General features: G+C 37.3%; 3 protein-coding genes across 10 annotated transcripts; all 3 read right to left on the bottom strand.

Annotated features, from left to right (window-relative positions):
- Nucleotides 1-554: 554 nt before the first annotated feature.
- On the bottom strand, nucleotides 555-5,198 carry LOC137962448 (3-ketoacyl-CoA thiolase 2, peroxisomal-like). The gene is made up of 14 exons (XM_068809317.1): nucleotides 4,838-5,198; nucleotides 4,303-4,379; nucleotides 4,130-4,214; nucleotides 3,744-3,870; nucleotides 3,547-3,645; nucleotides 3,361-3,428; nucleotides 3,161-3,268; nucleotides 3,001-3,078; nucleotides 2,755-2,887; nucleotides 1,991-2,087; nucleotides 1,733-1,856; nucleotides 1,531-1,639; nucleotides 1,004-1,087; nucleotides 555-909 (listed from the first exon to the last, which is right to left on the bottom strand). The coding sequence occupies exons 1-14, from the start codon at nucleotides 4,916-4,918 to the stop codon at nucleotides 800-802; spliced, it is 1,380 nt and encodes a 459-aa protein (XP_068665418.1). The 5' UTR covers nucleotides 4,919-5,198; the 3' UTR covers nucleotides 555-799.
- A 347-nt stretch (nucleotides 5,199-5,545) lies between these two features.
- Nucleotides 5,546-24,943, bottom strand: LOC137962702 (protein CHROMATIN REMODELING 20-like). Of its 8 annotated transcripts, none has more exons than XR_011115155.1 (27): nucleotides 24,547-24,943; nucleotides 23,887-24,102; nucleotides 22,068-22,130; nucleotides 21,849-21,944; nucleotides 21,668-21,760; nucleotides 21,277-21,467; nucleotides 20,949-21,189; nucleotides 20,584-20,697; nucleotides 19,649-19,732; nucleotides 18,829-19,431; nucleotides 18,442-18,731; nucleotides 17,862-17,952; nucleotides 17,567-17,770; nucleotides 15,967-16,086; nucleotides 15,007-15,173; nucleotides 14,684-14,825; nucleotides 12,129-12,278; nucleotides 11,975-12,030; nucleotides 11,587-11,887; nucleotides 11,350-11,485; nucleotides 10,435-10,496; nucleotides 9,422-9,654; nucleotides 8,063-8,266; nucleotides 7,899-7,977; nucleotides 7,536-7,789; nucleotides 6,268-6,902; nucleotides 6,006-6,086 (listed from the first exon to the last, which is right to left on the bottom strand). XR_011115155.1 is itself a non-coding variant. In XM_068809718.1 (26 exons), exons 2-26 carry the CDS (start codon nucleotides 24,058-24,060, stop codon nucleotides 5,711-5,713), a joined length of 4,524 nt encoding a protein of 1,507 aa, XP_068665819.1. In that variant the 5' UTR covers nucleotides 24,061-24,102; nucleotides 24,547-24,943; the 3' UTR covers nucleotides 5,546-5,710. The 8 variants fall into 8 exon arrangements, 4 of the variants coding, with proteins under 4 accessions (XP_068665819.1, XP_068665821.1, XP_068665822.1 ...); XR_011115156.1 differs by having other exon boundaries at nucleotides 6,012-6,086; nucleotides 6,256-6,902; XR_011115157.1 differs by having other exon boundaries at nucleotides 6,038-6,086; nucleotides 6,575-6,902.
- Nucleotides 24,944-25,288: 345 nt separating this feature from the next.
- LOC137962687 (auxin-responsive protein IAA12-like) lies at nucleotides 25,289-27,769 on the bottom strand. Its single transcript, XM_068809699.1, has 5 exons — nucleotides 27,220-27,769; nucleotides 26,281-26,588; nucleotides 26,033-26,171; nucleotides 25,729-25,790; nucleotides 25,289-25,642 (listed from the first exon to the last, which is right to left on the bottom strand). Exons 1-5 carry the CDS (start codon nucleotides 27,576-27,578, stop codon nucleotides 25,593-25,595), a joined length of 918 nt encoding a protein of 305 aa, XP_068665800.1. The 5' UTR covers nucleotides 27,579-27,769; the 3' UTR covers nucleotides 25,289-25,592.

The following is a 27,769-nucleotide window of genomic DNA, read 5'->3' as shown; positions in this document are numbered from 1 at the left end:
AGTAGTTTCACCATGGAATCGCCTGGCTGAATTTTGCTGTCCAGTTAGCCTATCGCAAAAGCTATCAAAGCTGCAGCAGTTATTACGAGCCCCGCTGCATTTGAATATGGAGTTAATGAAGGCAGCAAAGTAGAAATTGGCTGCGAGCTTTCGGTGCTCAAAAAGCTATCGATATGACATTGCTAGACAAAAGATTACTACTAGCGGTGCTGCTGCTACTCTCAGAATATAGGATTTCAAATGCCTCCAGACGTCATGATTTACCCGCCCCCATGAAATTTGTCTTCACGAAGGCAGGTTGCAGAAGAAACATTCCATGTTTCAGTGATTTTTAGTACTTGAGAGACCTAATCAACGACACCAGCGGGCCTGTGCTACGGGTACTCTGATTTGGAACACAAATTGAGACATATCATGAACAGCATTCATATTTTATTACAGAAGCGGCTAGCTCATCAGACGGAAGCTTCCATATTTGAACCGGCTTAAAAACAGCAGAAAGTCAGCTGGTGGCAGTGTCGCAGTAGAATTAGCATGAAAAGGAGAGTCGGGGAGAGTTTCTGCCTACTTTATAGAATAGAATCGAGCGTATTGAAAACGCACGTCTTTCACTAAATTAGAATGTGTTTACAAAAGCAGACGAAGAAGATAGCCCAATAGCACACAATAAACAGTAACACTATCGGCCTACTTGTAATTTGAATGTCATCGTATAGTGAAATTTCCTGTTTCTTCCACTTATTATTTAACACCAATCCCGCTTTATTAAGAAGGTGGGAATTGAGAGTCGGGGCTCCCTTCATATCGCATCCTTGGAAAGCTGGTTGTTGGCCTGGATACTGCGAGCATTGGTCAGGGAATCCACCACATCTCCTCTCTCGAAGACTGCTGCAGCCCCCATCCCAGTGCCTGCCAAATATGTTTAAAAAGTTTGAATGCCCATTATGTTTTATCAAGCATTTGATGGACCATTTCTAAAATTAAGTAATGTTGAGAAAGATACCTATGCACATTGAGATCACTCCAAACCGACAGTCCTTGCCTCTACGTTTCATTTCATGTAATAGAGTTCCCACACATCGAGCGCCTGCAAATGGAAACAATCACGATATGCTTCAGGCAAAGCTCTAGTAGACAATAAAAAAATTTCATGGTACGAGTACTTTCCGTAAGTGGTACAAGTGTTCTTCTCCATGCTGAAAAAACATGAAGGATGAGACAGTATTGATGTATTAAGCTAACTGTTTCCCTGACTAATTCTTATTATGCAGGAATTCTCCTCATTTCTAAGCTTCCATAACTTTCTGCCTTTTTTTATTCTAGCACAACTTTGGTTTAAGACCTAAATAATCAGAACCAGGAACAAATTCAACCTACCAAACAGTAAACAGAAAAAAGAAATGAAACTCATAAAACAGGAATAACAACAATACACGACATTAACAAGTAGCAAGTTCTGGATTGGACTGAATGTCAACTTTTTCAACTAGAAATAGCATACTGCAATAGATTCAACTGCCAAGTGATTACCTGTTGCCCCCAGAGGATGCCCTATAGCCATAGCACCTCCATTGACGTTCACCTTTTCAGGGTCAAGGTCTAGGTGTTTACAACAGTAGACATACTGAGACGCAAATGCCTACATAAATGATAGTGTTACCAGTTAATGATTATGAACTGACAAGAACACACAAATCAAAAAAAAGGACAAATTACTTTTAGAGCAATTCACCTCATTGATTTCAAAAAGATCGACATCATTAAGTTCAAGACCAGCAGCCTTCACCGCAGCAGGAATTGCAACAGCTGGGCCTATGCCCATTACAGAAGGGTCCACTCCAACAGCAGCAAAACTCCTATATCAAAGATGAGAAAAAATTGTCAAAAATGTCATAGTGACTACCAAGTTAATTCCGTTATCCTTCAAGAAAAATCAGATAATTGTCTGCTGCATTAGAACTGAAGTAAGATATGTGCAGTAAAAAAATACCTGAATACACCAAGAATTGGTAATCCTTTCTGCTCTGCAACTGATCTTCTCATAAGGAGGACTGCACCAGCACCATCACTTACTTGGCTCGAGTTACCTGTCAAACAAGTAGACCTCCTAATTTTTTCTAATCAATTGTAGCAAAGAAAGACTTCATATATTAGATTACATGGATAAAGGATCTAATTTGATTGATATGGGTCTTAAAGATCAATTAGAGGAGTTTTGGAGCCGAAACAATAAAACCTGCTTAATAACAGTATGTATGTGTGTGTGTGTGTGTGTGTGTGTGTGTGTGTGTGTGTGGGGTGGGGGGGGTGCTTATTTTGGGGCCGATATGATAAAAACTGCATACATAACATATCTATGATATGAGATAAAAGTTAGGAATCAACTTGTGTGTGTGGGGTGTGTGTGTGTGAGAGAGAGAGAGAGAGAGCATACATTTATCCATTCAACCAACGATTTTTTATATGGAGATCTACAGCTATAGTAACATGAAGCAAGAGTTTTCTATGTAGTAGTGACTACATAGACTATCAATTGACAATAAACTTTAACAATACCCATTATTAATGTTCGTTGGATTTACCCAGAGTGATAAGCATGTATAGCTATCAAGAAAATGGTGGAAGATAAAATTATTTGTTAATGCTACTGTGAATTCTACCAAATCCCATCAACATTATACATTTATTCCTGTGGAAGGCCTAATAAGAAGTAAAACTGTTCTAAATATTAGCCAAGTAGTAAGTAAATGATACCAGCAGTGGTCGTGCCATCTTTCTTGAAAACAGGCTTCAGCTTGGCCAAGTCGGACACAGATGCATTAGGTCGAAAGCCATCATCCACAGAAATCACAACATTTTTCTCTTCCTGAGTTTTAGGGTCAATGATCTAATTCCAAGAAAAGAAGGGGAAAAAATCACAACCATGGAGAAAGGACAACCTTAAAACTACAGATCCAAAATAATAAATTAAATGGAAATTTTAAACATAGTGAATTTCACCTTTGTAGCCACAGGGATGATTTCATCTTTGAATTTTCCTGATGCAGTTGCTGCAGCAGCTTTCTTATGGGATAGAACCTGAACAACAATATATAGGTCATTAATGCAATTATAAAAGCGGCCAGAGGTTAACATCAAGTTCCACATTTGAAGTACTTACAGCAGCTTGGTCTTGCTCCTGCCTGGTGACACCAAATCGATGAGCAACATTTTCAGAAGTAATACCCATAGGAAGAAGACAATCTTGAGCTTGCTGGAAATTCTTTATCTGAAGTTTCAAAAAAAGAAGTCATAAGCAATCACAGCCATAAAGAATCTGACGTGTCACAAACTTAAATGAAGGGAAAAGATATAGCATGCCTTAGGGTTTATTGAGCCTTCCCACGCCATAGGATTTGCGGTCATCGATTCTAATCCAGCTCCAATTCCTGCATCAAGAAACAACATAAGTCAGTAACTAATTCATGGACAAAGTAGCTAGAATGATTCTCATTTTCTTTTGTTTTTTTTATATTAATGTAAGTCTCAGAAATTTACTGCATGTACCTATGTCATAGAAGCCAGCTTTTATAGCTGCAGCAACATCGGCAACAGCCTGAAGGCCAGAAGAACATTGCCGGTTCACAGTTCTGATTGGCACAGTTTCTGCAGTACTTATGTTAGTGGAAAAAAGATTAACTGTATAAATAGCAATCCAAATGCTACATAATACATTCCAAATAATGTGGTGAGCAAATGGGTACCTGGAAAACCAGCATAGAAAGCTGCCATCCTGCATTCACTTGCCCTCTGAGAGCCTGGAGCCAAAACAGTCCCCACCACAATATCCCCAACTTCACTGGGGTTTATTTTAGTTGTATCAATCAGAGCCTACATAAAAATTCAGAAATAAAAATATCACAAATAAAAGGTGAAATTCAACATTTTTAATAGCAAAGTTCAACTATTTAATATCGAGATGCGGCTCATATATACAAGTTGTAGTATTTTTTTACGAGGAAGTTCTAGTATTAATATATAATTCATATGTTTTGACCCAAGTCCAACGTGACGTTCAGAAATCTGTACTTCAATCTTCAAGTCCAAATACAAAAAAAAAAAAAAAACTATATGATGGATGATAACAAACCTTAAGAACTGGAGCAAGCAGATCATCAGCATGTGTATCCTTGAAACCTCCACGTTTTGCTTTGCAAAGCGGTGTTCGGAAAGCCCTGTTAAAGGGAAGTGGAATAAGCTAAAAAGACAGAGATCACAGAAAAAATAATTTTGAACAATCACTTGTCCAGAGGAGAAACTTACGCGACAATGACAACATCATCTCCAAAACATGCATTTCTGTGATAGGCCGCACTATCCCCAGCCAAACAAATCGATGCCTTTCCACAGAAAAAGAAAAACGTCAATTAAGGGATCACAGGGGTAGATTCACCCCACTTCCTAGAATAAAGCTCCCAGAAGGTGCTCTACACTACAAGTGAAAGACTAATTCCAAGGAGTGCCAGCACCCTAACAAGGGCAGACAAATTCCAACCTCAATTTTGCATAAACCCTTAAAATTTATCTAATTATATACTCGCGCAGACGTAAAACCTCGACCCCTTTCACCTAAAATTATTCTCAAAAGCAAATTCAACAACTAAAAACCGGAAATAAACACCCGATTAATATTCTAAACAAAATCCAAATGAAGATGGAAGACACATCCGAATTTTTCAGAGCAACATCTCTCGTTACCAAACCCCATGTAAGCAGCACAATAGAATCTGAAATAGCCGGACAATTCAAAAGGTAAGGGAGACAGAAACAGAGATAGAAAAGGTAAAACAGAACTTACGGCGATATCAGACGAAACAGAGGAAGAAACGGGTCGAAGATGCTGAAGTAACATCTTCTGTCTCTGGATGGCCTTCTCCATCTCTATCCTCGGCAGAATTAGAAAACAGAAAGGAAGATCCTGAAGGGCAAATCGGAGTTGACGATACAAGAGCGAGGCTGTGCTGTTCTGGGTTTGTGAACCTTTGACGTTAATATATATATATAGAGAAAAAAAAACTGGGAATTATACACGACAAGATAAGCATCCCGCGAGTTTTCGGTTATTGTCTGATTGGAGGTGACGACGGAGAGCCGAGGATTTGGGAAAGCGTGCCGCCAGGGTAAAACAGAGATCGTTAGCCAAGTGTATTAATCTTCTCTTCAGCGGCGGACGGATCGGATATATACTTAGAAAATAACGAAAAAGGAGAGATTTTGTTTAGAGAATGCTTCTGGGGTTAGAGAAAAGTGGAAACAATATTAATTATCTCAACGAATTTTTCATTTTACTCATTAAATATTTTTCACAATCCATGTCATTCAAGAAAATAAATGTTATATACAGCAGGGTGCGTGTAGTGACAATATTGGTGTAAATACAGTTTTACAAGAGCAGCATACAGGATCTGGTGGACATTTGGAATCCTGACATTTTGTGATCATAGGCTACAAAGAAAAAACCCAGGGAAGAAGACATTCAATGTTGAACCAAAAAAATGGTCAATTTCTCTCTTTTATTGCCTTTTTTAATTTGTGAAATTCATTTGTACAGAGGATATGGGTGTTAGTGTTGAATCGACTTCTGAACTCGTTTACATATAACTATTTAACATTTACAAAAATCAAAAGAAAACATTGAAGAGACATATAGACAAGTCGGTATGACAAATCATCATCTCGCTTTACCATCCCTGTGGAGACGTTCCCAGCTGATTTCCTGTGCACACTCTCCACAAATGGTACTTGAACCCGATTTCGTGCCCTGACTTCTCAGCGTCAACAAATGAGCGAGATTGGTGCATTTCCGTTGAACAGTTCGGTTCCTAATACTGTGCTTGGTCTGTCTTAGACTGTTCTCCATTGTTAGGGCCGCCGTAGCCACGGGCTTTTGCCCAGACAATGACTCCTCAAACGAGACTCTCTGTAGTTCCTCCCACTCCAATGAACGCCTGAATACTTCCCATGCCATCTCTTTCTCCTCTTTCGAGAGCTTCTCTTCCTCATTCTCTTGCAGGAGGCTCTCGTGCTCGTGGTAATTAGCAATCCAGCTGAAGAGTATTCAAATGGAACTTATTAAACAGCCGCAGCTTCTCAATTACATAAGATCTAACAAACAACCCAAAGTTTTCTGATATCAAATGAAACAGAAGAAACAATATGAAATGCCAAATGCCATAATTCAGAAATGGAACCTTTGATACAATACAGAAATGTAACCTGTTTCCGCACCATATGAAAGTGATACAGGAAGGTCTGTGAGCCCACTTTATAGAGGTTGCCCCACTAACCCCTTTGCCTGTAACGGACTCTTATGATACAGAAGCTCTTTATCAGAGACTTCATGAGTGCAACGATACTTATATAGGAACAGTGCAACCTCCAAATTCACGTGGAATTTTCACATGTGATGCGGTAGACCATATGGAATGCCATGTCACATGAACCCCATGCCTTGTCACATGAACCTTCAACCTCTAGATTTAGTGGTAAAGCTTAATATTTCTTCTCTGGTCACAACAATGCAGCTGCCACCTACCTCGATAGGGGATCATTACTGTCCTCCAGTAATTGTTTTGGAGGAGATTCTCCGAAAAAAAAAAATGTTGCGTGTCAATCTTCAAGTAACAAGGCAAATGGCACCAGCACAACATCCATAATTGCAGCAGCACATTAGCTGCCATGGTAAGTGACATTGCAATACTCCGGCAACTCTCAATCTGTGACAATCATCAAGGCCACATGACTGGAGTAGCAGCCTCCCTTGACCCTGCAGTGCTCATCAGCAATGATGCATCACTAGCCACACGAGAAGGGAAGCTGTTCAACCACGTCTCTTGCCCTCGCTGCTCAATAACCAGTTGGATCTGTTTTTATCCAGGCAATGAATCACTAAGATAATGTACAACAATGCAAGCCATGGGAAGAGCAATGCATTCGACCAGAACAAAGAACTGTATACATTTTCTGCTTGATCTGGAGGAAGAGAACCTCCAGATTTAACCAGGGGGGACTATTTATTTGACATGGCATGGCAGATGGACTGCCATGACACGTTGAGGAATTAGCAGTGTCAGATGGGAATCCACATCCTGAACAACAAAGAACTGCTAGATGAAGTGCAAAGATGCAGATAAAGGATGAAATGTTAGAGAGAGATGGATTTTAGTCTACTATTATCATTCAATCCACAAAATATTATCATATTCTTTGAATTTCTCCCATTAGTTTAGCAACTCATGTCGGAACTTGTTATTTTTGAAAACAGACTTTTATCAGATGATAATCACTAAATAAAATTTAAACAGATAGAACATAACGGTTTTCATTTGGTAACAGGATCTGAGATTAGAACAAAAGATCCAAGAGTGATATAACTTACAGAAGTAAGGTTTAAAAGAGTAAAATGTTTAGAAAGTTGTGTTAATAATAAGTGTACAAAAACCAAACCTACTGCAAGATTCTCATAACTTTTAGAAAGAACAAAGTCAAGTTTTTACCGTGGATAATATCTGCTAACTAACGTTTCCATGAACTTGTCAGAACAGCTTCCCTGGGAAAAAGGTAGGCCTTTCTTTTTCATAGAGGAGCCTCCAAATTCGTAGCTCATGTCTTGATTGGATTTCTGCTCAAGCTTTGGGTCTGTGCTGTCATCATCTCCAAAATCAAAAAGATGAAGCATCTCCTCTTTAGACATAGTTCTATGTATTTGTTGTCTATCCACTACCCTTGCAGCAAGGCCTTCCTTTGTCACCTAGTTAAAAACTTACAGAAAATGTCAAACTCATAGCACTTATTGGCTGGTTTTAAAAACCTCACTTATCTGTATAAAATTTTAATTAGCATCTGCATTGGATAGTTACCTGCCGCTTATAGATTTTTTCTTCCATCGTTCCATGTGCCATCAGACGATATGCATACACAGGTTTAATTTGCCCATATCTGCCACGAAGAAGTTTTTAATGTAGAGCTTTATAAGGTATACTTGATCTATCAGAAAATATTAGATCTTAAAACAAATCTTTACCGCCAAACCCGATAAATAGCCTGAAGATCATTAGTAGGATTCCATGATCCATCAACGAGAATTACGCGGTTTGCAGCATGAAGATTAATGCCCAAAGATCCAGCTCGAGTTGATATCAATGTACACTTTACCCTTCTATTCCTTGGCTCATTAAACCTCTCAACTAACTTTTGTCTTTCAGACCCCGCAGTACTCCCATCCAGCCTGTGGAGCATATAGGTGAAGTAAATTACTACATTTTTACTAACCAGAGCGAATCAATATTGTTCTTCCTATTTATTAAAAAGACTTTCTAAAACTGAGGATGTTAGAAGTCTATGCTATCACTAAGCATATTACTGAAAATACTCCTCCATAGTTTCTCTAGACATGCAAACAGTTAGTTAAAAGCATTTTTTTTATGAATATTGGTTACAAACAGACAATAGGAGTTTCTCTAGACAAGCGAACAGTTAGTTAAAAGCACTTTTTTTTTTTTGAATATTGGTTACAAACAGAGAATAGGTCCTCCAAGTTCCTGTACAAGTGGAACCAAAGAACTCAAATGAAGAAAATGCCCATGTGACAATGACCCAAAGACCCAATCTACAATAAAGCACTCCCAATCCCAAGTCCCTACTGAACCACAGGCACATGAAAATATGACCATCAGAAAGTCATGCAACATGGTCCAAAATGTAATGGAAAATATTATTGCAAAATTAAATAGTGACCCAGCCAAAAAGAGATATTCAGGAAAGAGAACATACATGAAACCTTAGGAACTCCAAGGAGACATTAACCGCAACAAGGAAGTATTTAATTAACATCAGCAGAAACTTCTCAGAAATAAGTAAAAGGAAGCTTGTGAAGAAGGCACGGTACTCTTGTTCTACGACACAGAAGTCAAATCGTTCAGTCTTTGGCAAGGTAATTACATGTTTGGCCTAGTCAGCATTTCTTCATAAATTAACCATATAAATATTAGGAATCTAATTTAGGAAAATTATGAATAACTTAGCTTTTCACACAAGTATAACATTAAGTCTGTGAGACTTTTTTGAATAGGATTCTCTTGGATGTAGACAAAGTAGCTAACAATGTGTTTCTTTTTCCATACAAAATTCTGTAATTTTCTGAAAATTTTGCCATATGGTCACTAGAACATTTCCCACAAAGTTTTATATTTCAAATGCCCTAGCAAAATCTGAACATTCCCTAACTTCCACAATATTCCATAGCATTTGCAAGAATATCTCCTGAATCTTTTCCAGAAAATAAAAACTGGCTTACTCCTACAACACAAACTCAAGGTACCTTTCACACGATGCGTGAATTGACATGCGATACTTACTGCAAGCAGAAATAATCCACACACACCTGTACCAATCCTTGCCTTGCTTCCAATATTTGCCCTCTCTCCCTTTTCGTGGTAACTTTGACAGAAATAGCTCAATGAGATCTAAAGTTGGCAAGCTTTGGCTGAAAACTAGTGCTTTATCACCCACTTCAGCACTCATAGATAGAATGTCCAGCAGCAAGACCATTTTACCACTATAATTTACCACTTTATAATTTTTTTCTTGAAGAAGATCCTTCCACCAGTCAATTTGCTGAAACAGAGATCAGGATGATTAGACACATGTTCACCAGCAGACAAAAGCTAGTCATACAGCAAGGCAACAAAATGTCTAAACAAAATTTCTTCAAGACTGATCATTTAAAACAAATATATCATCCTAGAACAACTGGCCATGATACAAAGAATCAACTGATGCAATAAATTTGTTGGGAATACAAAGGTCAAAACAGGACCAATAGGTCATATGAGGGCAACTCGATAGCAGCAGACAAAGGTTCATGTTTCAGGGTTGTTCTTCTTTTTCTTTTACCTTTTCAAGAGAATACACATTGGCATCATAATCATTGAAAACAAATTAAACACATGAAAATTTATCTTAAATGTAGAAACTATGACAAACTTATTCAGGAAATATTAGTCCATTAGCTTCCCTGATACACAACAGGCATTGATGCAAGCATTAAAAAGAAAGCAAAAACATATAAATAAAAAAAGGAACAAGATTAATAATAAAAAAATTCCAAGCTCTAAATGTAAAAAGAAAAGAAATTTCCGAGATATTTTCTTTATCCAACATTAAGCATGTCTTCACTAAACCCATTACAAAAAAAATGTTGGCTACCACCACATAAGAAAACTGTTTATAGGCACTTTCATTAGCATAAATGTAAATGAGATACACTCTCATACAACATTATTGTCCAAATCACTCCAAAAGTATTCAGTTAAAGAGGGCACATGGAGAGGTAACTAGCTGTTTCATGTTTAATTGGTTGGACTGAATTCCCCAATAATCAAGGCTTGGCAATACCTCATGAAAGAAGCTCTCTTCACTTTTTCGGTGTGAGAAGTCATGCTTGCTTTTCAATTTCTCTGCATAAATAAAAGATTCCTATTCAAGCTTGCTATCATCGCCAAAATGAAAACTTATCATAGAAATCATGAGTGGGTAATAAAGTATATCATGTTCATTATGCATAATACAATTCTGTATGATAGCAGTCATCAATCGACTTTCTGATATTTGTTATGTTGAGCAGATTCAAACTTTTGTTTGCCAATTAAAAAAGTACTGGAAAACCTATTCAATGAAGAATAACCACCTCCCCACTCATTTGCATAACTCATAACATTGACTAGCTCTCGATTGTTGGATGAATCAAACTGGTTATTCCTATAGATTCTCCATCCCCTAGTTGTGGAAGGGGACTCAGCAGCAGCTATTAATTGGTCACCAGGAATACGGGCTCACCAGGGCATTTTTTATGTTCTTCAATGAGATAGATTAAATTTGTAAAACCTCAAGTATGACACTGTTTATACACCCCTAGGAGTGCCAATGCATTAGCTAGGGAAGGGGGTCACCCTGAAAAACCTCGCTGCAGACAACTCTCTCCTTTTTTGGGTCTCTTGTATTTTCTTATTTTTAGAGCTGAGATTATCTCTCATGATGTAATTATCTACCTTTGTACTCCAGAAGCTTTCTTAATGGATTCCTTTTTCTCACTATCACCAAAAAACTGGTTGGACTCATAATTCATAATTATTCAGCCTTAAAGCGATGTGATATATATGAATTAGAGATCCAGATCATTGTCCCGTTAGGTAATGGATTATCCTTAAAAAAAGAAAAATTCTAGCTTCGTCTGATATAAACATGGATTAATTCTCATATTTTCAGAAAATACAATTCAAGCACTCACAGAACAAAATAGAATATTCTTACCTCCATTTTGTATGTCTTGGTCCATGTTATCATCACTAGAGCTATCATCAACTAAAAAGCTCTCAACAGCGTCTTCTTGTCTATGACGATCTTTGTATTCTTTGGCCAACTGTAAGAGCCCAGGATGGTTCCATATCTACCAATAATGGTCATTATCGTTATAATAGTAACAGCAGTAAACCAAACTTTGTTGTCCAACTTTTCCAGGTTCCAGACATATATACAAGTAAATGGTACCTGAGCTAATGCTTGATATCCAGCAAAGAAGCAACTTCTCCTGATAGCCTCTTCACTTGTGACATTTGTGAAGCCATGTACATCTAAGAATCTTTTATATAATTTTCTTTGCAATGACGAGAGTTTGACAGTGATCACAAACACAGTTTTTGGAGGCAAATCCTTCTTTACAACATTCATATCCATCCTTTGGACAAATCCTTTTAATTGTTCATAGAGGATATGTGACCGTTGGTTCATAATCTTGACATCATCAGAGGTAGAATTAGTATGTTGTCCATTTTCAATAGGATTCTGAAACCTGCATATAGTTACAAATCAAACATGAAAAAATTTAGAAAAGATCCATGCACAATTTTAGCAAGTCAGAATAGGTGAAGAGCCATGCCTATTCCTAAACTCATGACTGCTGCCTAGAAAACCTTCACGTACAAAATCAACCATCTGCTCCACAAACATATTAGACACAAATAATCATTGACAATAAATAGATATTTGGATTACTAAACCAAAGCAGAGAGCAACTGGAAAGAAAAACTCACGCAATAATACTCCATCAAGTTGTTCTGCAATGGTGAGCCAGTCAGTGCAATTCTTCTTTGACATTTCACTTGCTTCAAGGTTTGGGTGATGTCAGCCCTTGTGTTCTTGATCATATGAGCCTCATCGCATACAAATATATCAGGCACATTCTAACAAAGAGAGATCGTTATCAGGTAATGGAATCAGAAGTAACAGTTTCATGTAAATATGATATAAACAAGAAAGCACTGTCAAAGACATCAACAAAGTATACAACAGCTATGGTTATTATTGGCAAATAAAGCTACTTATTTACCATTCAAAAAGATTACTGGATTTTGAAAGACTATGTGAATATCATGCAGATCAACATTCACTTTTTTGTTTTTATTTTCCTTCAATTTTTCTTTTTAAGTTTTTTGAGGACATTGGAACCTTTGTATTAAAGAAGAGAGAGGGAGAGAAGAAACCCCAACGCCAAAGTTATGAGGAAAGTATTACTCACAGCAACATGCTCATGAAAAATTCCTTGAGCTAAAATTCACTAGTTTTACCTAACATTTTATGTTATAAACTATAAACAGGAAATCCATGCCAAAATTTTCAACTTAGCAGATTCATAAAGTATTACCAGTGTGCTTGGATGTTAACAGAGAAGTTATTGAAATTCTTCAGAGACCAGTCTCTTGAATATTAAGTGAATATCATGCTGATTAACATTCAGGTCTTCCACCAAATATTCTGTTTAAATACTAAAAACATGAAAACAATGACAGAGATTTTCAACAGAGCATATTCATAGAATTTAAACAGTGAGCTTGCTAGCTAAAGAAAAGGGAAAATATGATTGAAGACCTAAACTGCAAATCATGTGGACATTATCCTAATAGCATCAAGCATTTGCTAATATTTTGCCCACTTTCTAGGCAAGTTTGGCATGCACCAATAAAATTTGGTCCTAATTAATGATTTTCCTCTTATTTCACTGCAATGCTTGAGCAGTCAGCTATGGTTCCTTACAGAAAGATTGGAAAGAACTTCTAGAAGCTTTGAATTACTGCAATTTCTTGGAATCTTCGGAAAGAGTCACAATGGACAAACATTTTGAAAAAAGCAAAAAAAAAAAAGTATTAGTGTCATTCAGGCAGTCAAGCATTTTGGGTGACTAAATTTCATGAGACTTCCCATCTTCCAGCCCTCTCATCAGAAATAATTGGAAAAGTGAATCTCTATCTCCTTTCATCCAATTCCCAAACTCATTTCTTGGTCCCTGTCCACCTCTTGGTTTTCTTAAGTTAAACTTTAATGGTAGCTCTTGTGGCAATCGTGAGCTGGCTGGTAGAGGTGAGATTATTCCAGGCCCTACAGATTATGTTCTTTTTTTTTGTCAAAAAAATATTCTTCCTTTTCTACACCAGTTGGCTGGTGTGATTCCAAATTGGCAGAATTGAGATCCCTTCTTCAAGGTTTGAGGCTTTTCTCAGCCAAGATTTCTGCACCACTTACTGTTGAGGGAGATTCTTTGGTTGTAATTGGGTTTCAGGGACAACATCTTCTTCAGGGAGATTTTTATTGTATTAAGATGAAATGTTTTTACATTTCTAGCACCTTGTCTATTACATGGTGCCATAGTCCAAGAAGCGCAAATGGGTTGGCAGATTCTTTGGCTAGGGAGGGTGCATCTAGGCAACCCGTTTAATTATGCCTTTCCTTCTACGTTTATTGCAAGTACTTTGTTTTTTTCTTTTCCTTTGATGTATCCTTTCATGCAATTTCTTTCTCATATTAAAAAAAGTAAAGAAATAAAAGTCAGTTTGGTTGTTAGCAAGTGATTTTTTATTTAAAATGATAGAGATTAAGCACCATCAAGGCATCCAGCAGGTAAAACAATTACAACGAATCCAGGAAGGTATTGGAGGAAATCAAGAGGGTACTTTGTTTTGTTTTTTTTTTCTTTTCCTTTGATGTATCCATTCATGAAGTTTCTTTCTCATTGTTATAGGAAATAAAAAAATAAAAAATAAAAGTGAGTTTGGTTTTTAGTAAGTATTTTTATTTAATAGGATAGAGATTAAGCACCATCAAGGAAACAAGCAAGTAGAAAAAATACAATGAATCCAGGAAGGTATTTCACTCAGAAAGGCATTGTTGGAAATCCAGTGCAATCTGTCTTAGAAAGGCAAGAAAAACCTATTAAACTTAATCAATGGAGACAAAGGATATACCATTTTATACCATTTTTTGTTTTGTTGTTTTTTGAAAGGAGACGCATACCTACTTTTTCAAAAAAAAAAAAAAAACAAAGGAGACTCATACCTCATATGGAGGCTAAGACCACCTCTCAGACATCATGGGCCAGCTAGACCCAACTTGAATCAATGTAATAATTTCAAAGTGAGTAGGTCTAACCCCCTGTTTTTTGTCAGATGCAGCCCCAGAAAAAAATTAAGTCTTACAAAGACAAGAAAATGCAGATAGCATACTTATATCAAGAAATTAGAGGAGAAATAAAAATAATAATAAAGAACCATAGAAAGAAAAAGAGAAGAAAAAGTTTTGCATACTAGAAAAGCACCTGGAGAGCTTGACAAATCTCTGATGCCACATACTTGTCCTTAACATGCTTTCCAAGACTCAAGTTTCGAAAAGCAGCATAGCCTATCAAAAAGACCCCACCCTTTGCTCTCCATTTTGCAAGCAACTCTCCTCTTCTTTCCCTGTGGAAACAAGTAATAAGAGCATTTATTGGACATAATTTTTTTAAAATAAACTACTTAAAAGGAAAAAATTATGACTAATTGAAATGTGCAATCATTTGAAAAAAGACAACACAATAAGGCTTTTGGCTTTAAGAGCATGCCATTAACCATACCATGAGTAAGAAACAAGTATTCAAACCTGGAAACATCTTCAAGCATAAACACACGGAGCGGTTTTAGTTCCAAAGGTCTCCACTTCACAAATTCTTGCCTCCAGTTATGCAGCACATTTACAGGTGTAACTATGAGCGCAGTTCTTAATCCTAAATCAACACTTCTCATAGCAGTGTATAAGAATGCTATGACCTACACATACAGTTTAGTGGTTAAATCAATATAATGTTTATCCGAATATCAAGCAAAAACAAACAGAGTTTGATTAGAGTTTAAAAAGATTCTAGTTAGAATAATTGCTCATGAGAATAAAATTTATCCAAATCCACAAAATTCTAGGAGTATTTCTCTTGAAAGATAAGAATGTTTGAGTGGGATCCCATCACAGCAAGATCTTACCAATGTATTGAATTTCTTCAAAAAAGGTGCTAAAGACACAATGGTGGGGCAGAATTATTTTAGCACCACCCAGTCACCAGGAAACTGGAAATTAATCAACCTTTTTCTTTTTTATTCCTATATATTAGCAAGAATTCTACTGAGAGCTGGCTTTAAAAAATCTAATTAAGAAAGGATGAAACTTTATGACTTCAGCAAGCATGGGGACATAGCCCAAGTTTCTGAGAACACCTGAGATTAATTGATCATCTAAGCTAGTGGATTTCAGGAAGTGAGCAGAGATAGCTACAGAGTAGAGCCCCCAAATCAGCAAGGCCTCTTCTCAGGTTCAACTTCAGATTGATTCAAGATGTAGCTAATCTGAAAGCCTAATAATTTATCTAAGAACTTCTTTTGAAATTTTAAATTCATACCAGTTTCAGATATTTGAAGAAAGCACTCAAATATGGAAATTAAGTGGAAGAAATTATTCAAATCTTGCATTAGCTGACAGTATTAAGGACCGTATTATTCTGCTTCTAGTGCAATAATTAACATAAAAATAAACTTGCAAACCTACAAAAGCATCAAAAGAAGTAACCATAACCTGAATAGTTTTGCCGAGGCCCATAGTATGAGCTAGAATACAACCAAGACCCCGATCCCCTGACTTAACCTTTCTGACCGACTGTATAATATTCTCCCACATAAATCGTATCCCTGCAATCTACATTAAAATTAAAAAGACAACTCAGCACACCTTTGAATCTATATTGTCCAGAGAAATACATAATAAAGCTAATTCGAGTCGCAGGTGTTTTTCTTTCCCAGAAAGAGACTTGACTATACATGTAGCCATCAAACTAATGAAATCAATTGTGACAAAGAACATTTATGCTTCTTGTAAGAATGTAAAAGTAGAGAAAGAGACATCCTAAGAGAGTGGAACTCTCGAGTATCTTACTGGCCTATCACCCCTTATTTATAAGCTTCACCAGTTACCAACATAAAAGTTTCATAGTTAAAGTCAGATTCTAGTTATAAATTTAATCTCCAATGTACAACAAACTCTTTGTTTTCAAGTTTCTTTATTACATTAGAACTGTTACTATATTCACATAAAGTAATATACTCGCACACTCCCCCTCATGCTGGCACCAGTAGATCATAGATGACCAGCTTGCCATAGTTGAATATGCCATTTTTTTTTCACAAAATAAATCAGACTTGGAAAAAAAAACAATGAAATGCTCAGCTTGCCAACAAATGGATGACTTCCACATGACTTGTGATCAAATATGTTGAGTAGAGTTAACTTTGTCTAACAACTGGTCTCACAAAAATTTCACACAAATTCTTGGTTGTGTATGACCACTTGAATTTTGCATCTTATACATAGATTCTTGGACAAAATTTCATGAACACCAACAACCTTCTACCATGACCCCCTTTCAAGCTGGGGAATTGTATCATGGAGTCTCAACTTGGAAACAAATATAAACAAACTGAATAAGGAAGGTTCAGATTGTTCTCATTATTTAACTTCTTCCTTCTCCCCTTGAACAGAAACATAATCTCAAGAAGTCCAATCAGACAGATCCACTCATAGAGTGGAAAAAACTTACATCAGTGTGATAGCAGTTTTATCCCACTAATCAAGCATGAAATAATCAACCCCATAGATCCCACAATAAGGAGATAAAATTTTACAATAAAAGGAAATATCATTTCCCATTACAAAATCCGAACCAAACAAGATAATAAAGAGGTTCAAGCACGAAAATACAAGTTAGTTCTGAACTCAAAACCATAAAATAAATGAATTCCAAAACAAAACACGAGTTTGGCCTCACAAGATACCAGAGCCTTCTTCTAAACATACTTTTTTGTCTTTGTCAGATGGAAGCAGACAGTTATTTCTGACATCAGACCAATCTTGTCAGCCATGGTGAAAAAAGGGAATGAATGAATGATGAAGGAAACAAGGGAGGGATTTCAAACAATTTTTTCAAACTTCTAGCAATTTATTGGAAAATTTTTAAAATATTTTGTGGAGTTTTGATAATTTTATTAGAAATTTTTACAAAACTCAAGGACTTTCTAAATTTTGCTAGGAGTTTCAAAAATTGAATTTGAGCCAAAAGCCCTTGTGGCATTTAACTTCTAAATGATGATAATAAAAGTTGTATAAGATAAAGAAAACTTACCTGATGAGGTTTTAGTTTTGCTGATAAACTGGGAGGGATCCTTTCAGCTTCTTCATTCTCCTCTCTAGCGACATTTACTATGAAGCCTTTTATTGCATCACCTAGCACTTCAGAATCGGCACCTTCAAGGGCAGTTCCATTAGAATTCACAGTACTCTTACTCCAAGATTTTCCTTGCAATGACTTAAGATGTTCTTGACGAGCCTACAAGGACAAGACTCATGCTAAACATAAGGTTAAATCCAATAGAACCACTCACTTTAAAAACACAATAAAAACAAAAACAAAAAAAGACCTTCTCAATTGCAATTTTACGCTTGGTTTCTTCTCCAAGTTCTGCATCATCCAGTATCCTCCTAATTCCCCGATTCTGTCGTTTCTTGCTGCTGGAACCAGCAAAAAACAAAAGGGCAAGTTTCCATTAGATTTGTTTATAGTGTTGATGCAACTTGTATATTTAGTCCAGCGTTTGAAAGAAGAATCTAGCCGACAGAATAAAATGACATATCCAGGCTACATTTTGACCAGAACAGCAAAAATGTCAACAATATTTCAAACTGATACATAATTGAAGTAACTAAGTTTGCATGAATACGAACAGCTGCCATTCAGGCCTCTCTTGAATCTGCTGTATTGACAGGTATAGGTTATGGCAACATAACCAATTCTTCCTACTCAATCTAAAAGAATTTAAGGCCCCAATTTTCATAATGCAATGCGATTATGGAAAAGACTGTCCTTTGCACTATCAAGTCTCACCAACTAGATCAGATAGCAGCTAGCCAGCTGAAATTAGTTCAACTATCCACTGTAATCTGGTTCTAGACATCCTAGTAAGTATTATAAGAAGTGTAAACATAACTTTCTTGTATCACCTGATTCGAACATCAATACCAAAATCTGAGAGGTCTGAATCACTATCTGAGCTTGAAGACACCTGACCAGCAGCTTCTAGAGCCTTGTCGCATGCACGAATAAGTTCATGCAATAGGGCTGGAGAACAACAACAACAGATCCAACCAGACACTTTAACTTCAGAGAAGCGTTTTTCTCCAAAGTTTCTTCCCACACATGTTGTACAGAATAAAATTTTACATGATTTACAACTAATTAGATCATTGGACCTCCCACACCAGCCACAGTAACACTCAGTGCAATCAGGATCCTGCATTACCCCAGATATCACATAAGTATGATAAACAATGAAGATAAGTACAACACATATCTGCCCAGTAGCAAAATATTCATGCAAATACCAATACCTTCTGGTGCATCCTTTCTTCAACCATGCAATTGCAATGCTCACATATAATAACCTCTAGTAATGGATGCCTTTTAATCTCAGAGACCCTCAACACTTTAGAACACGCAGTGCAGTGAAAACTCATAGAATCTTCTGCCACAAGGAAACGAGACCCAATTGGACTTGGAGATGGAAAAGCATCAGCATCTACAATATCAATTGCTTTCCTAGCTTTCAGTGCAGAACGTGCAACAGCACTTGTCTCACAAGAAGTACCATTTGAAGATATTTTTTCCACCACATGCACTTCATCATCAGAATCTATAATGACAGTTCGGCTCCTCTTAGCATCATTTTCAAAATCATCTGAATCATAAGAACGCTTGGACCCAGAATGATCCACCGAAGTACCATTTACTATCACATTCCCTTCAATGGCTTCAGGTGCCTCTACACTGCCAACTTTTTCAACCTTTAAGTTCTGACTCAAAATCTCATTCCCAGTCTCAGAAGATTGGTTGATCCCTGAAACAAGCTCACCATTCTCATTCAAGGATATGGAATTGTGTACTTCACTTTCAATAACTCTATCAACTGATGAAACCTCTTTCTGAAGGGAGTCCTGGTATAAAGAATATGAACAAGGTGGAAAGATAAAAAGGTCATATCTTTGACTGAGAAAATAATGTCTGTGGATGAAGTACTTATTTCACTATCATAACCAAATAGAGAAATAGTCAAAACTGGAATCAAAGTGCATATTTTCATCAGTTACATCTGATTAGCTCCTTCAAAACAAAGAGCTCTAAGCAAAAAATGAGCCTGATGCAAGAATCTACCTGATAGCGCCGACATCTGTGACGTCTCCGCTTCAGTTGAAACTGTAGCTTCTGTGTAACTTTTACATCATCTTCTTCTTTTACCTGCCAACAAAAATATAAAAATAGTAGAAACAAAAGACAAAAATTAATAATAACCTATTTGAAATTCCGCCAGATGAACATCTTTGCAACAAAAAAATTTCCACCCACTTGTTAACTTTTGGACAACAACTTTTGACTGCTTACAAATTATTTTGTCTGTAAGCTTTCTTTCTTTTCAAGAGCGCCATGAGAAAAAAGAATTCAGAAAGCGGCCCAGAGAGGAGCAAAGTTTACATAAAGAGCAAAGAATATACAAAAGAAGGAACTAAAAGTACAGGAACTAATCCATCAGAATAGAATTTTCCACAACAAGAATGTCAACCAATAACCACATTCCTAACCAACAAAGGAGTCAACAAGGTGGTTAGCTCTCCTATAGGCATGCTTCCCAAAAGATAACAAGATTTCTATTATATCCATGATCTCATTGAGAATTTGGAGGAATTACCAGGGGGACCAGCATCCCCAAACTAAACAAATAAAAAACTTCCAGAATCACCCTCCACCACAAGGGCTTAATCAAAGGATCCTTAAATTGAGTACAAAGAGGAGAGCCTGAATCACAATTTCAGTGAAGTTGCGAAAGGCCAAAAGGGCCAGAGTAAGACGAATAGCCTCCATATTTGGAACAAAGGTCTGATGGATGAAAATGACGAGTTCAGTCAGGTAAGAGTAACTTGCAGTATCATAATTTTCACAGAATTTTTTATGCTATAATCTTTATAAACAAATAATAGGCACAGCAGGACCAACCATTCAATGAATAATCGTAAACAGTATCTCAGCAAAAATGACACCAGAAGCCACTATACTTTAGGTACAAAGTTAATGCAATTGAAAGTTTTCATTACCTTCTTAAAATTTTTCTTTTGTTCTTCAGAAAGGTCTAAGTCTTTCTCAGATGCTACTGCAACCGCATAAAATGGATCGCTAGGATTATTCTCAATGTCATCAATCTCCTCCACCTGTGATAAAAGTAAACCAATTAGAAATTCCCCGATTAAAGTACACAAGGAACGACCTTAAATTACTAAAGAAGATAAAATTCGGCCATAAGCATAAGACTCCAGTTGCACCAGAGAGGAAACAGAATCAGAAAACAAGGGGGAGAAGAGGAGAGAGAGAGAGAGAGAGAAAAGAGAGGTAGAGAGAAATGAAGATAGAGAAGCAGGTGAAAATCTACTGTATGTTGAAGCAGTTTAATGAGGTTCTCTACCTCATCCACTCCAGGCAATTTGAGCCCCAAGTTTGCAGCTTCATTGGGGGTTTCAGCCAAATAAACAGAAGCCCAATGCTTGCTACCAAAAGAAATAGAAGGCCTATGAGATTGAAGAAGTTCATTAAATGAGCTCCAATCCTTCTCAGAGTTTCCCGTTGTTGATTCTTCATTCTCTTCCATTGCAAGTTTTCTTCCAAGGTACCCACTAGCACCTTCTTCCAACAACTTACCACGTTGTCTGACCACAAAAAGGAAAAGAATAAATAATATGACCTTAACAGAGAGGAAATCATTAATTCAGGACCCAGGAAGAAACCAGCCATACCTTCTTAAAGGTCTACATGATTGTAGATATTTTTCAGCATTTACTACTGATTCTGTAATTTCATCAGTTTTCTGAGACCCAACCCAGTGTATACGCTTCCTCCAAGCATCAGTGGAGCAACCACTAGGTGCCTGACTTTCTATGTACTTGTAAAGACTAGGTAGCTCAATTCCAGCCCCATCAAGTTGTTCCTGTAATCAAAAAGTGTGTGAGAATGACCATCAACACAAGTATTACAGCATCCCTTAAACATCAAATGTAATGGTATTAGAAACATCAGAGAAAAGTTTACTAGGTCCACAATCCATTTTCTACTGGAAGATGCTTAGCAGATAGCAAGTTGAATAAAACTTGAAATTAAAAGAAAAAAACTAAGAAGAAAGAAGCACACCGACAAAAGAGCACTCTCTGCTTCCAAGTCATCAAGAACTTCTTCCCAGTCTTCAACAAATGTCTTCATCTCAGTAGCTACAGCTACTTCCAGCTATTCACAAGACAAAATCGACATCAGTTATGCATGCTCTGTAAAGGCTTAAAAAGGACATATAGACACAATCAATGCAGAAACTAACTTCATCCACATGAAGGTTTTGTGCCAACTCTGCTCTAACTTCACTTTCCACTCGTGCAAGTGACTCCTTTTCCAGAGATTCTTGAGCCTCTGCCGCCTAAAAATTAGAATGAGAGAAGAAAAAAAAGGAAAATAGAAGAAAATAGCAGGAAAATGGAGGACAAATTGATCACTAAAAAGGTGATAACGGAAATGACATAAAAACCAAGAAGAAGAATACCTTGCTTTCAACTTCCAAGAACTCTGCAATTAGTTCTTCAATTTCTGTGTCAGTTAAAGGGGCCTGGGAGCAAATGAAACATACTATAGTTCATGCTCAAGCAATAGAAAGTGAGGGACAACACATTTTCAAGTGTGAGAAAAATAAATCAAATATGCAAACAATAGAAAGTGAGGGACAACACATTTTCAAGTGTGAGAAAAATAAATCAAATATGCAAGTACACATGAACATCCACAAAATTGCAGGAAGAAAACCAAAAATACCATGTCTACTCAAGCATGAATATAATACACTCATAAACACAAAACAACCATTTTTTTTTTTTTGAGAAAAATTGAATGAGATATTTTATTGAGAAGGGGAAATAAGGTACAACTGCTCCTCCCACAACCAGGGGTGCAGGCAAAGCAAACAACAAAGATAAAAATAAAATAAAAATTACTAGGGTTAATGAACAGATCAATTGCCTAATACCTTTGGATAGAAAAAAGAAAAAGAAAAGGTAGAATAATAAAAGCCAAATGATATAGACAACATCATTTTCAGACAAAACAATCAACAATGTCAGACGGAAGGTTGGCAGACCCAAAAGGGACAAGGAGGAACCTATCAACTATTGCAAGGGGGCTTATCAATGTTCTGGAAGGAGGTCTTTTCTTTCTTGTTTTATTTTGGAGGAAGTCATGTCATTTATCAGCCAAAACATTTATTCTTCTCTTTTCTTGTATTAGCTAATAGTGTGGGCCCAAGCAACTTTATGTGGTTGTAGATATTTAGTTGTTCCAATTGAAAGGATGGTAGGCCTCAATGACCTTTTTCTTCAAAAAAAGTAAGAAAAAATTACATCAAACGAGCATTTCCTAAAGAAGAAGAAGTACATCAGAACAGCTACTTTATCAAAAAAAAAACATCAGAAGAGCTACATCAAGAATTCAAAACAGAAAATAATACAACAATAAAAAACCAAATATTATTGGATTGAAAGGAAATATCTCCGTGACTTAAAATTGTCTCCAGCAGCATTTAAGCTGGCAAGTCTTAAGTTTTTTATTTAGAGGCATTTGGCGAGTGGTATGTACAATTTCTTTAAGAATTGAACACAGAGCAACCTCATCTTCCCTTTTTGTTCATAAACCCTGAATATTTGACAATTGACAATCTATGGTTTTTTATTGGAAATACAAACTGATAATATGTGAATAACTATGCCACACATGCAGTGGGATTCTTCCTGTACAAAATCGTCTCTCTACCTTCCATGTGTGCTCTACAAATACAATACCAATTGCCACAGGGCAATAGGGTTGGCAAGCATGCATTTAACAAACTTTACCTTTTTCCATGATCATTCATCGCCTCATTTGAATATTTTACAGACAAGTCAAGGCAGCTCAACAAGAAAACCGAGGGACAAAATAGAACTACCAAGATGTACATTGCATTCAAACTAAAGCACAACACTCACTACAAGTCAGGACATCTGCAAATGAGCCTACATTAGCAATCAAATCGTTTTAATTAATTAAGACTGACAACTATGCAATTCCTTCATAGGTAACCTTTTCCAGTTATCTTAGTAGCACACATGCTCCAAGATGAATAATACTTTAGCTAAGTTGACAGGATTCAAATTCAACAACTTCCAACAAAGTGGGGATGACACAAGCACAAAATGAGTCACCTAACTTAGCACAGACATAACAAGTAGAAAACAGAATCAATAAGTATTCAGAATCTGTTATAGTCCATGTTGGTGGGCCATTATAAAGAAAATAAAATAAAATCTAAACAATTTAAAAAAAATGTTATGACTCACCTCAAAATTTGACTCACACTCATCCTCGGGAGTTGATACCTCTTCATCATCTGAATCAACGATAAATGAATCATTAGAATCACTTTCCGCATCTTCCTCCTGCATGCTCTTCTCTCCCACCTCCTCTTTTTTGTCCTCGAGTTCTTTTTCAACTTCCGTTTCTTGATCTCCCATACCGTGCAGTTTGACGGATTGTTGACACAAAGGTAAGAGTTCCTGCTCGAGAAAAGAAGAAACAAAAGCAAATGCATTAGATCAAGCGATCATAGTAAATAGTAAATAGTGCTCTTGAAGCAGCTTTCTCTTCTTACATAGTAAATAAAAAGGTCGCATTGCTGAAAACTCTAAATCTTAACCATTATTAAGAATCGAGTTCGATCCAATATAGAAACCAATTGGTCAATACCTAAAATTTTCCGGACAATCATTTACTAGCGACAGCAAACAAGCAATACAATTCACTTTACAATCTACGGATACAATCTACGGACATTGCAAAAGTTTAGAAACAGCAGCACACATGAAAGAGCCGAAACACAAACATGCACGTGCGGTAAGTGAAAAGACAAACAAACTGCTCGAAATGCAAATTCCCTACACAGCCCAAATGGACGAAGACGAAAGGTGTTCATCAGTTACATATGAGAGAGAATCACGCACCTAAGAAATAAAACCCAGGAAGAACTAGGCAGAAATCCGAAGTATAGAATGATCAAAGCTCAACAGAAAAGCGACCAGTAGTTCTAGGGTTTGAAAGCAGCAAAGGAGCGAAACGCCCACTGCTGTTCAACAGCGACAAATCCGCTCCCGTCAGATGAGATTCTTGTATCGAAAGGGGCAAAAAAATATATTGGAAACAGAGATTCTTCAGTAATAAAAAGAACGGATTCGCGGGCGTTATATTCCTTTCAGCGGGCGGGGCTTCTGGGTATTTTCCCCTTCCGGCGCCTTTCGTCGACTTCCAGAAAACGAGTCAGTTCGGCTCTAGTCGCGCGGTTTTTAGTGACGAAGATGAGCCAAAGTAGCCTAAGCACGGAAAATCAAATTACGGTTGTGACACTGTTTGCTTTGGGAAATGACAGGTGGATGTTTCGTTGTGAGCGCCGAAGGAACTGAACGAGAGAAACCACTGGCGATGATGTAGAATTTGGACAATACGAAGAAGAATATGAAGCTGATTTAGAGGAACTAATTAACTAGCTTATAGTCTCAATATTGGGGAGAAGAAACTGAATTAACTAATCATTTTTGTAATCATTTTTTGTTGGGATATAAATTTCTAACCATGGGCACTAATAGGGCCTAAGAGTAATTGTTTTGTCTTTTCTTATAAATCAATATCATCAACCATTAGTGCTCGAGAAAAAAATCCACAAAAACCATACACAGAGGGACTTCCATGTTTATTTACAGCAAGAAGAAACCAGTCATCTACTCATTACGTATAAGATATTACAGAAAGAACCGAAGAAAAGGAAGTAGTGTAAGGTGAGCGACCAACAAAAAAGGCTGGACTTCCCACAAACGGGACCAGAAATGATGAAAAAAAAACAGCAAATATTTAAAAGAAAAAAAAAAGCGAAATGCTTTGCTCTCAATCCAACCCACTTTTTCCTTTTTCTTCTTTTTTTTTTTTTTTTTTTTTTGTTCTGTCTTTAGTTCCTTTAGGTCTCAATTCAGTTCATTCAAGCGTGCACAAAATGATACTAGACAAGCTTGCTCCTTTGCCTGTCAGCCTTGTATTGGATCCTGGGGGCTGCATTTCAAGGATGTATAACATTGCATCAGATGGCTGGAGAAAAACAAAACCCAGTAGCCAATACAGTTAAAAACAGCAATTACCAAGTCCATTAGCTTCAGATGTTCTCATGATTCTAAGCCTCTTCACGGTGCTCAAGAACATTCTGCAATTAAAAAAATAAGATTAGACATTAAGCACAAGAAATAAGGCCTTCTTGTTGGAAAAGAAGTCAAAACCAGTTTAGCTGTCAGATGGGTAACAACTAGCGACTCCTTTTGATAATTATATTAGATGGATTTACACTGTTTGTATTTGGAGCTTCCCATCTTGTCCGGTGTTTGTTTACTCAGATCCTTATAAGTTAGAAGCAGTTTAAACAAGCACTGAAAGAGTTTGCCGCCATACCCCCATGGAACATCTCCTACAAGCATCCAGTCTCCTTCTCTGTCCTCATATGTGAGAACAAACTCAGAAGATTCATCCAACAGCTTGGAGATCTTGGGTGTTTCTGCTTTCACTTCATGATCTGAGGCTCTGCTTTGGCCTAATCATAAACACCCGATATCAGTTATAACACAAGCTTAATTATAGATGGATTTAGTTGAGGTCTGTATTGAATGATGAGTAACTGTGAAGGAGAAAAAGAAACTTACTTTTGGTGGTAGGTTTGTAGAACATGTTCTCCAACGTCTGTGCTAAAGATTGATAGGAAGCATGAGCACTCAGATCCACTTTTCTTCCTATGGGAATCCCATCCATGTTGACCTTCACAAATAAGGATTTTCCAAGTCCTTTCTCCCGTATATTGCTGGTGTTGTTGTTGATTTTGTTATTCGAGTTTATGGCATTTTTTTTGGAATTATCGTCGTTACCAGCGGCGGTATCCTCGGAGAGAGCCTTGGCTTGGTTAACTAAGCTGTTCATTCTGTAAGCTCTTATAGGCGGCCATCCCACGACCGGGCTGCATAAAAGCAAGAAATCATATTCAGGAAAAAAAATCAGGGACGAGTAAAGAGAGCCAACAAGCTGTGTACTTTCAGATAATAGAAACGAGAATGGGTTGAGCAACTACTAAAGAGGAGAAATTTAAAGGCCCCGGCTCAGCAAAGAGACGAGAATTTGGATGCTGGTGAACATGCAAATGGAAAGGAATTAAAGAAAAAAAAGACATGGAGATAAGAGAAGAAATTATTGAATGAGTAGCTGAAATCCCCAGTCAACAAGAAATATCTAAAACCACGAGAATGAAGAACATTCTATTTCTCCCTGTACCATTTTTTAATTGTTAATGACTGCATCAGAATCACATTTCATTTACAACGGAACAGAGACTCCTCGATCCTTCCACCCAGTTTCGGAGGACATCACAAGAAACAAAGAAAAGGAAACGTTAAGGATTCAACAAGGAAAATAAAGCCCACTCTGAATGATCAAAACTAATTTCCAAAAGGAAGATGAAAATGTTAAAAAGTTGGAACCCCATTAGCAAGACTTACTGCAAACGATCCTACTACATTTTGGAGCTTTTATCACGGCGAAAATCTCAGCAGAAAATAAAAGTGAGAAGGAAAATGTAAAGAGAGAGGAATCACCTGGGAGAGTTAGATGCGACCTCCTGTGGCACAGAATCAGCGGCCCTCTTTGTACCAGCAACACCTGGCCTAGCCGCCGGAGAAGGCGAAGCAGCAGGAGAGATAATGGAAGGAAAATCCTTGGCGGTGAGAATCCTGCAATACTCCCCCCATACAGAAGGCTTTGCCTTGGGACCCAAGCCGAGGCCGAGACCGAGCTCGAGTTCCTCGCCCTCCATGCGACTGGGCTTCGAATATGACGAGACCTCCGAAAGGCCCACGTAGTCCTGCTCTATCACCTCTGCTTTCGAAACCGTCGACATGGACCCGTTGTTAGAACTACCAGAAGAATCACCACCACCACCACCACCACCGTGCATCTCTCAGCTCCCCCTTCTGTCTTCCTCTCGCGAACAAGAAAACCCACAAAGAGGTGGATCAAGCCGCTATCTTCCAACACTCGATGTAATTCTTTTCTCAGTGAGAAACAGGAATTTCGAAAGGGGACTTAGAACTGGGGGAAGAAATTGAGATATAGAGCAAGGGGGAAAGGGAGGAAAGATGAGGTATA

This window comes from Aristolochia californica, unplaced genomic scaffold (genome assembly GCF_029961685.1).
Source record: "Aristolochia californica isolate CCGP_79_NKW_82.1479 unplaced genomic scaffold, dmAriCali1.0.hap1 SCAF_4, whole genome shotgun sequence".
NCBI lineage: Eukaryota > Viridiplantae > Streptophyta > Magnoliopsida > Piperales > Aristolochiaceae > Aristolochia > Aristolochia californica.
The sequence above is the reverse complement of the archived record's forward strand: the minus strand, read 5'-3'. Positions and strand labels throughout refer to the sequence as shown.

Coding starts and splice junctions, on each gene's coding strand:
- LOC137962448 (XM_068809317.1), bottom strand. CDS start 4,918: ATGGAGAAGGCCATCCAGAGACAGAAGATGTTACTTCAGCATCTTCGA. Junction 3,429..3,546: donor AGCTGGCTTCTATGACATAG/GTACATGCAGTA, acceptor TTCTTGATGCAG/GAATTGGAGCTGGATTAGAA. Junction 3,269..3,360: donor AAGGCTCAATAAACCCTAAG/GCATGCTATATC, acceptor TTGAAACTTCAG/ATAAAGAATTTCCAGCAAGC.
- LOC137962702 (XM_068809718.1), bottom strand. CDS start 24,060: ATGGGAGATCAAGAAACGGAAGTTGAAAAAGAACTCGAGGACAAAAAA. Junction 17,953..18,441: donor GGTATTGATGTTCGAATCAG/GTGATACAAGAA, acceptor TGCTGGTTCCAG/CAGCAAGAAACGACAGAATC. Junction 8,267..9,421: donor CAAGGCAAGGATTGGTACAG/GTGTGTGTGGAT, acceptor TATGCTCCACAG/GCTGGATGGGAGTACTGCGG.
- LOC137962687 (XM_068809699.1), bottom strand. CDS start 27,578: ATGCACGGTGGTGGTGGTGGTGGTGGTGATTCTTCTGGTAGTTCTAAC. Junction 26,589..27,219: donor GTCGCATCTAACTCTCCCAG/GTGATTCCTCTC, acceptor GCTTTTATGCAG/CCCGGTCGTGGGATGGCCGC. Junction 25,791..26,032: donor GTAGGAGATGTTCCATGGGG/GTATGGCGGCAA, acceptor TTTTAATTGCAG/AATGTTCTTGAGCACCGTGA.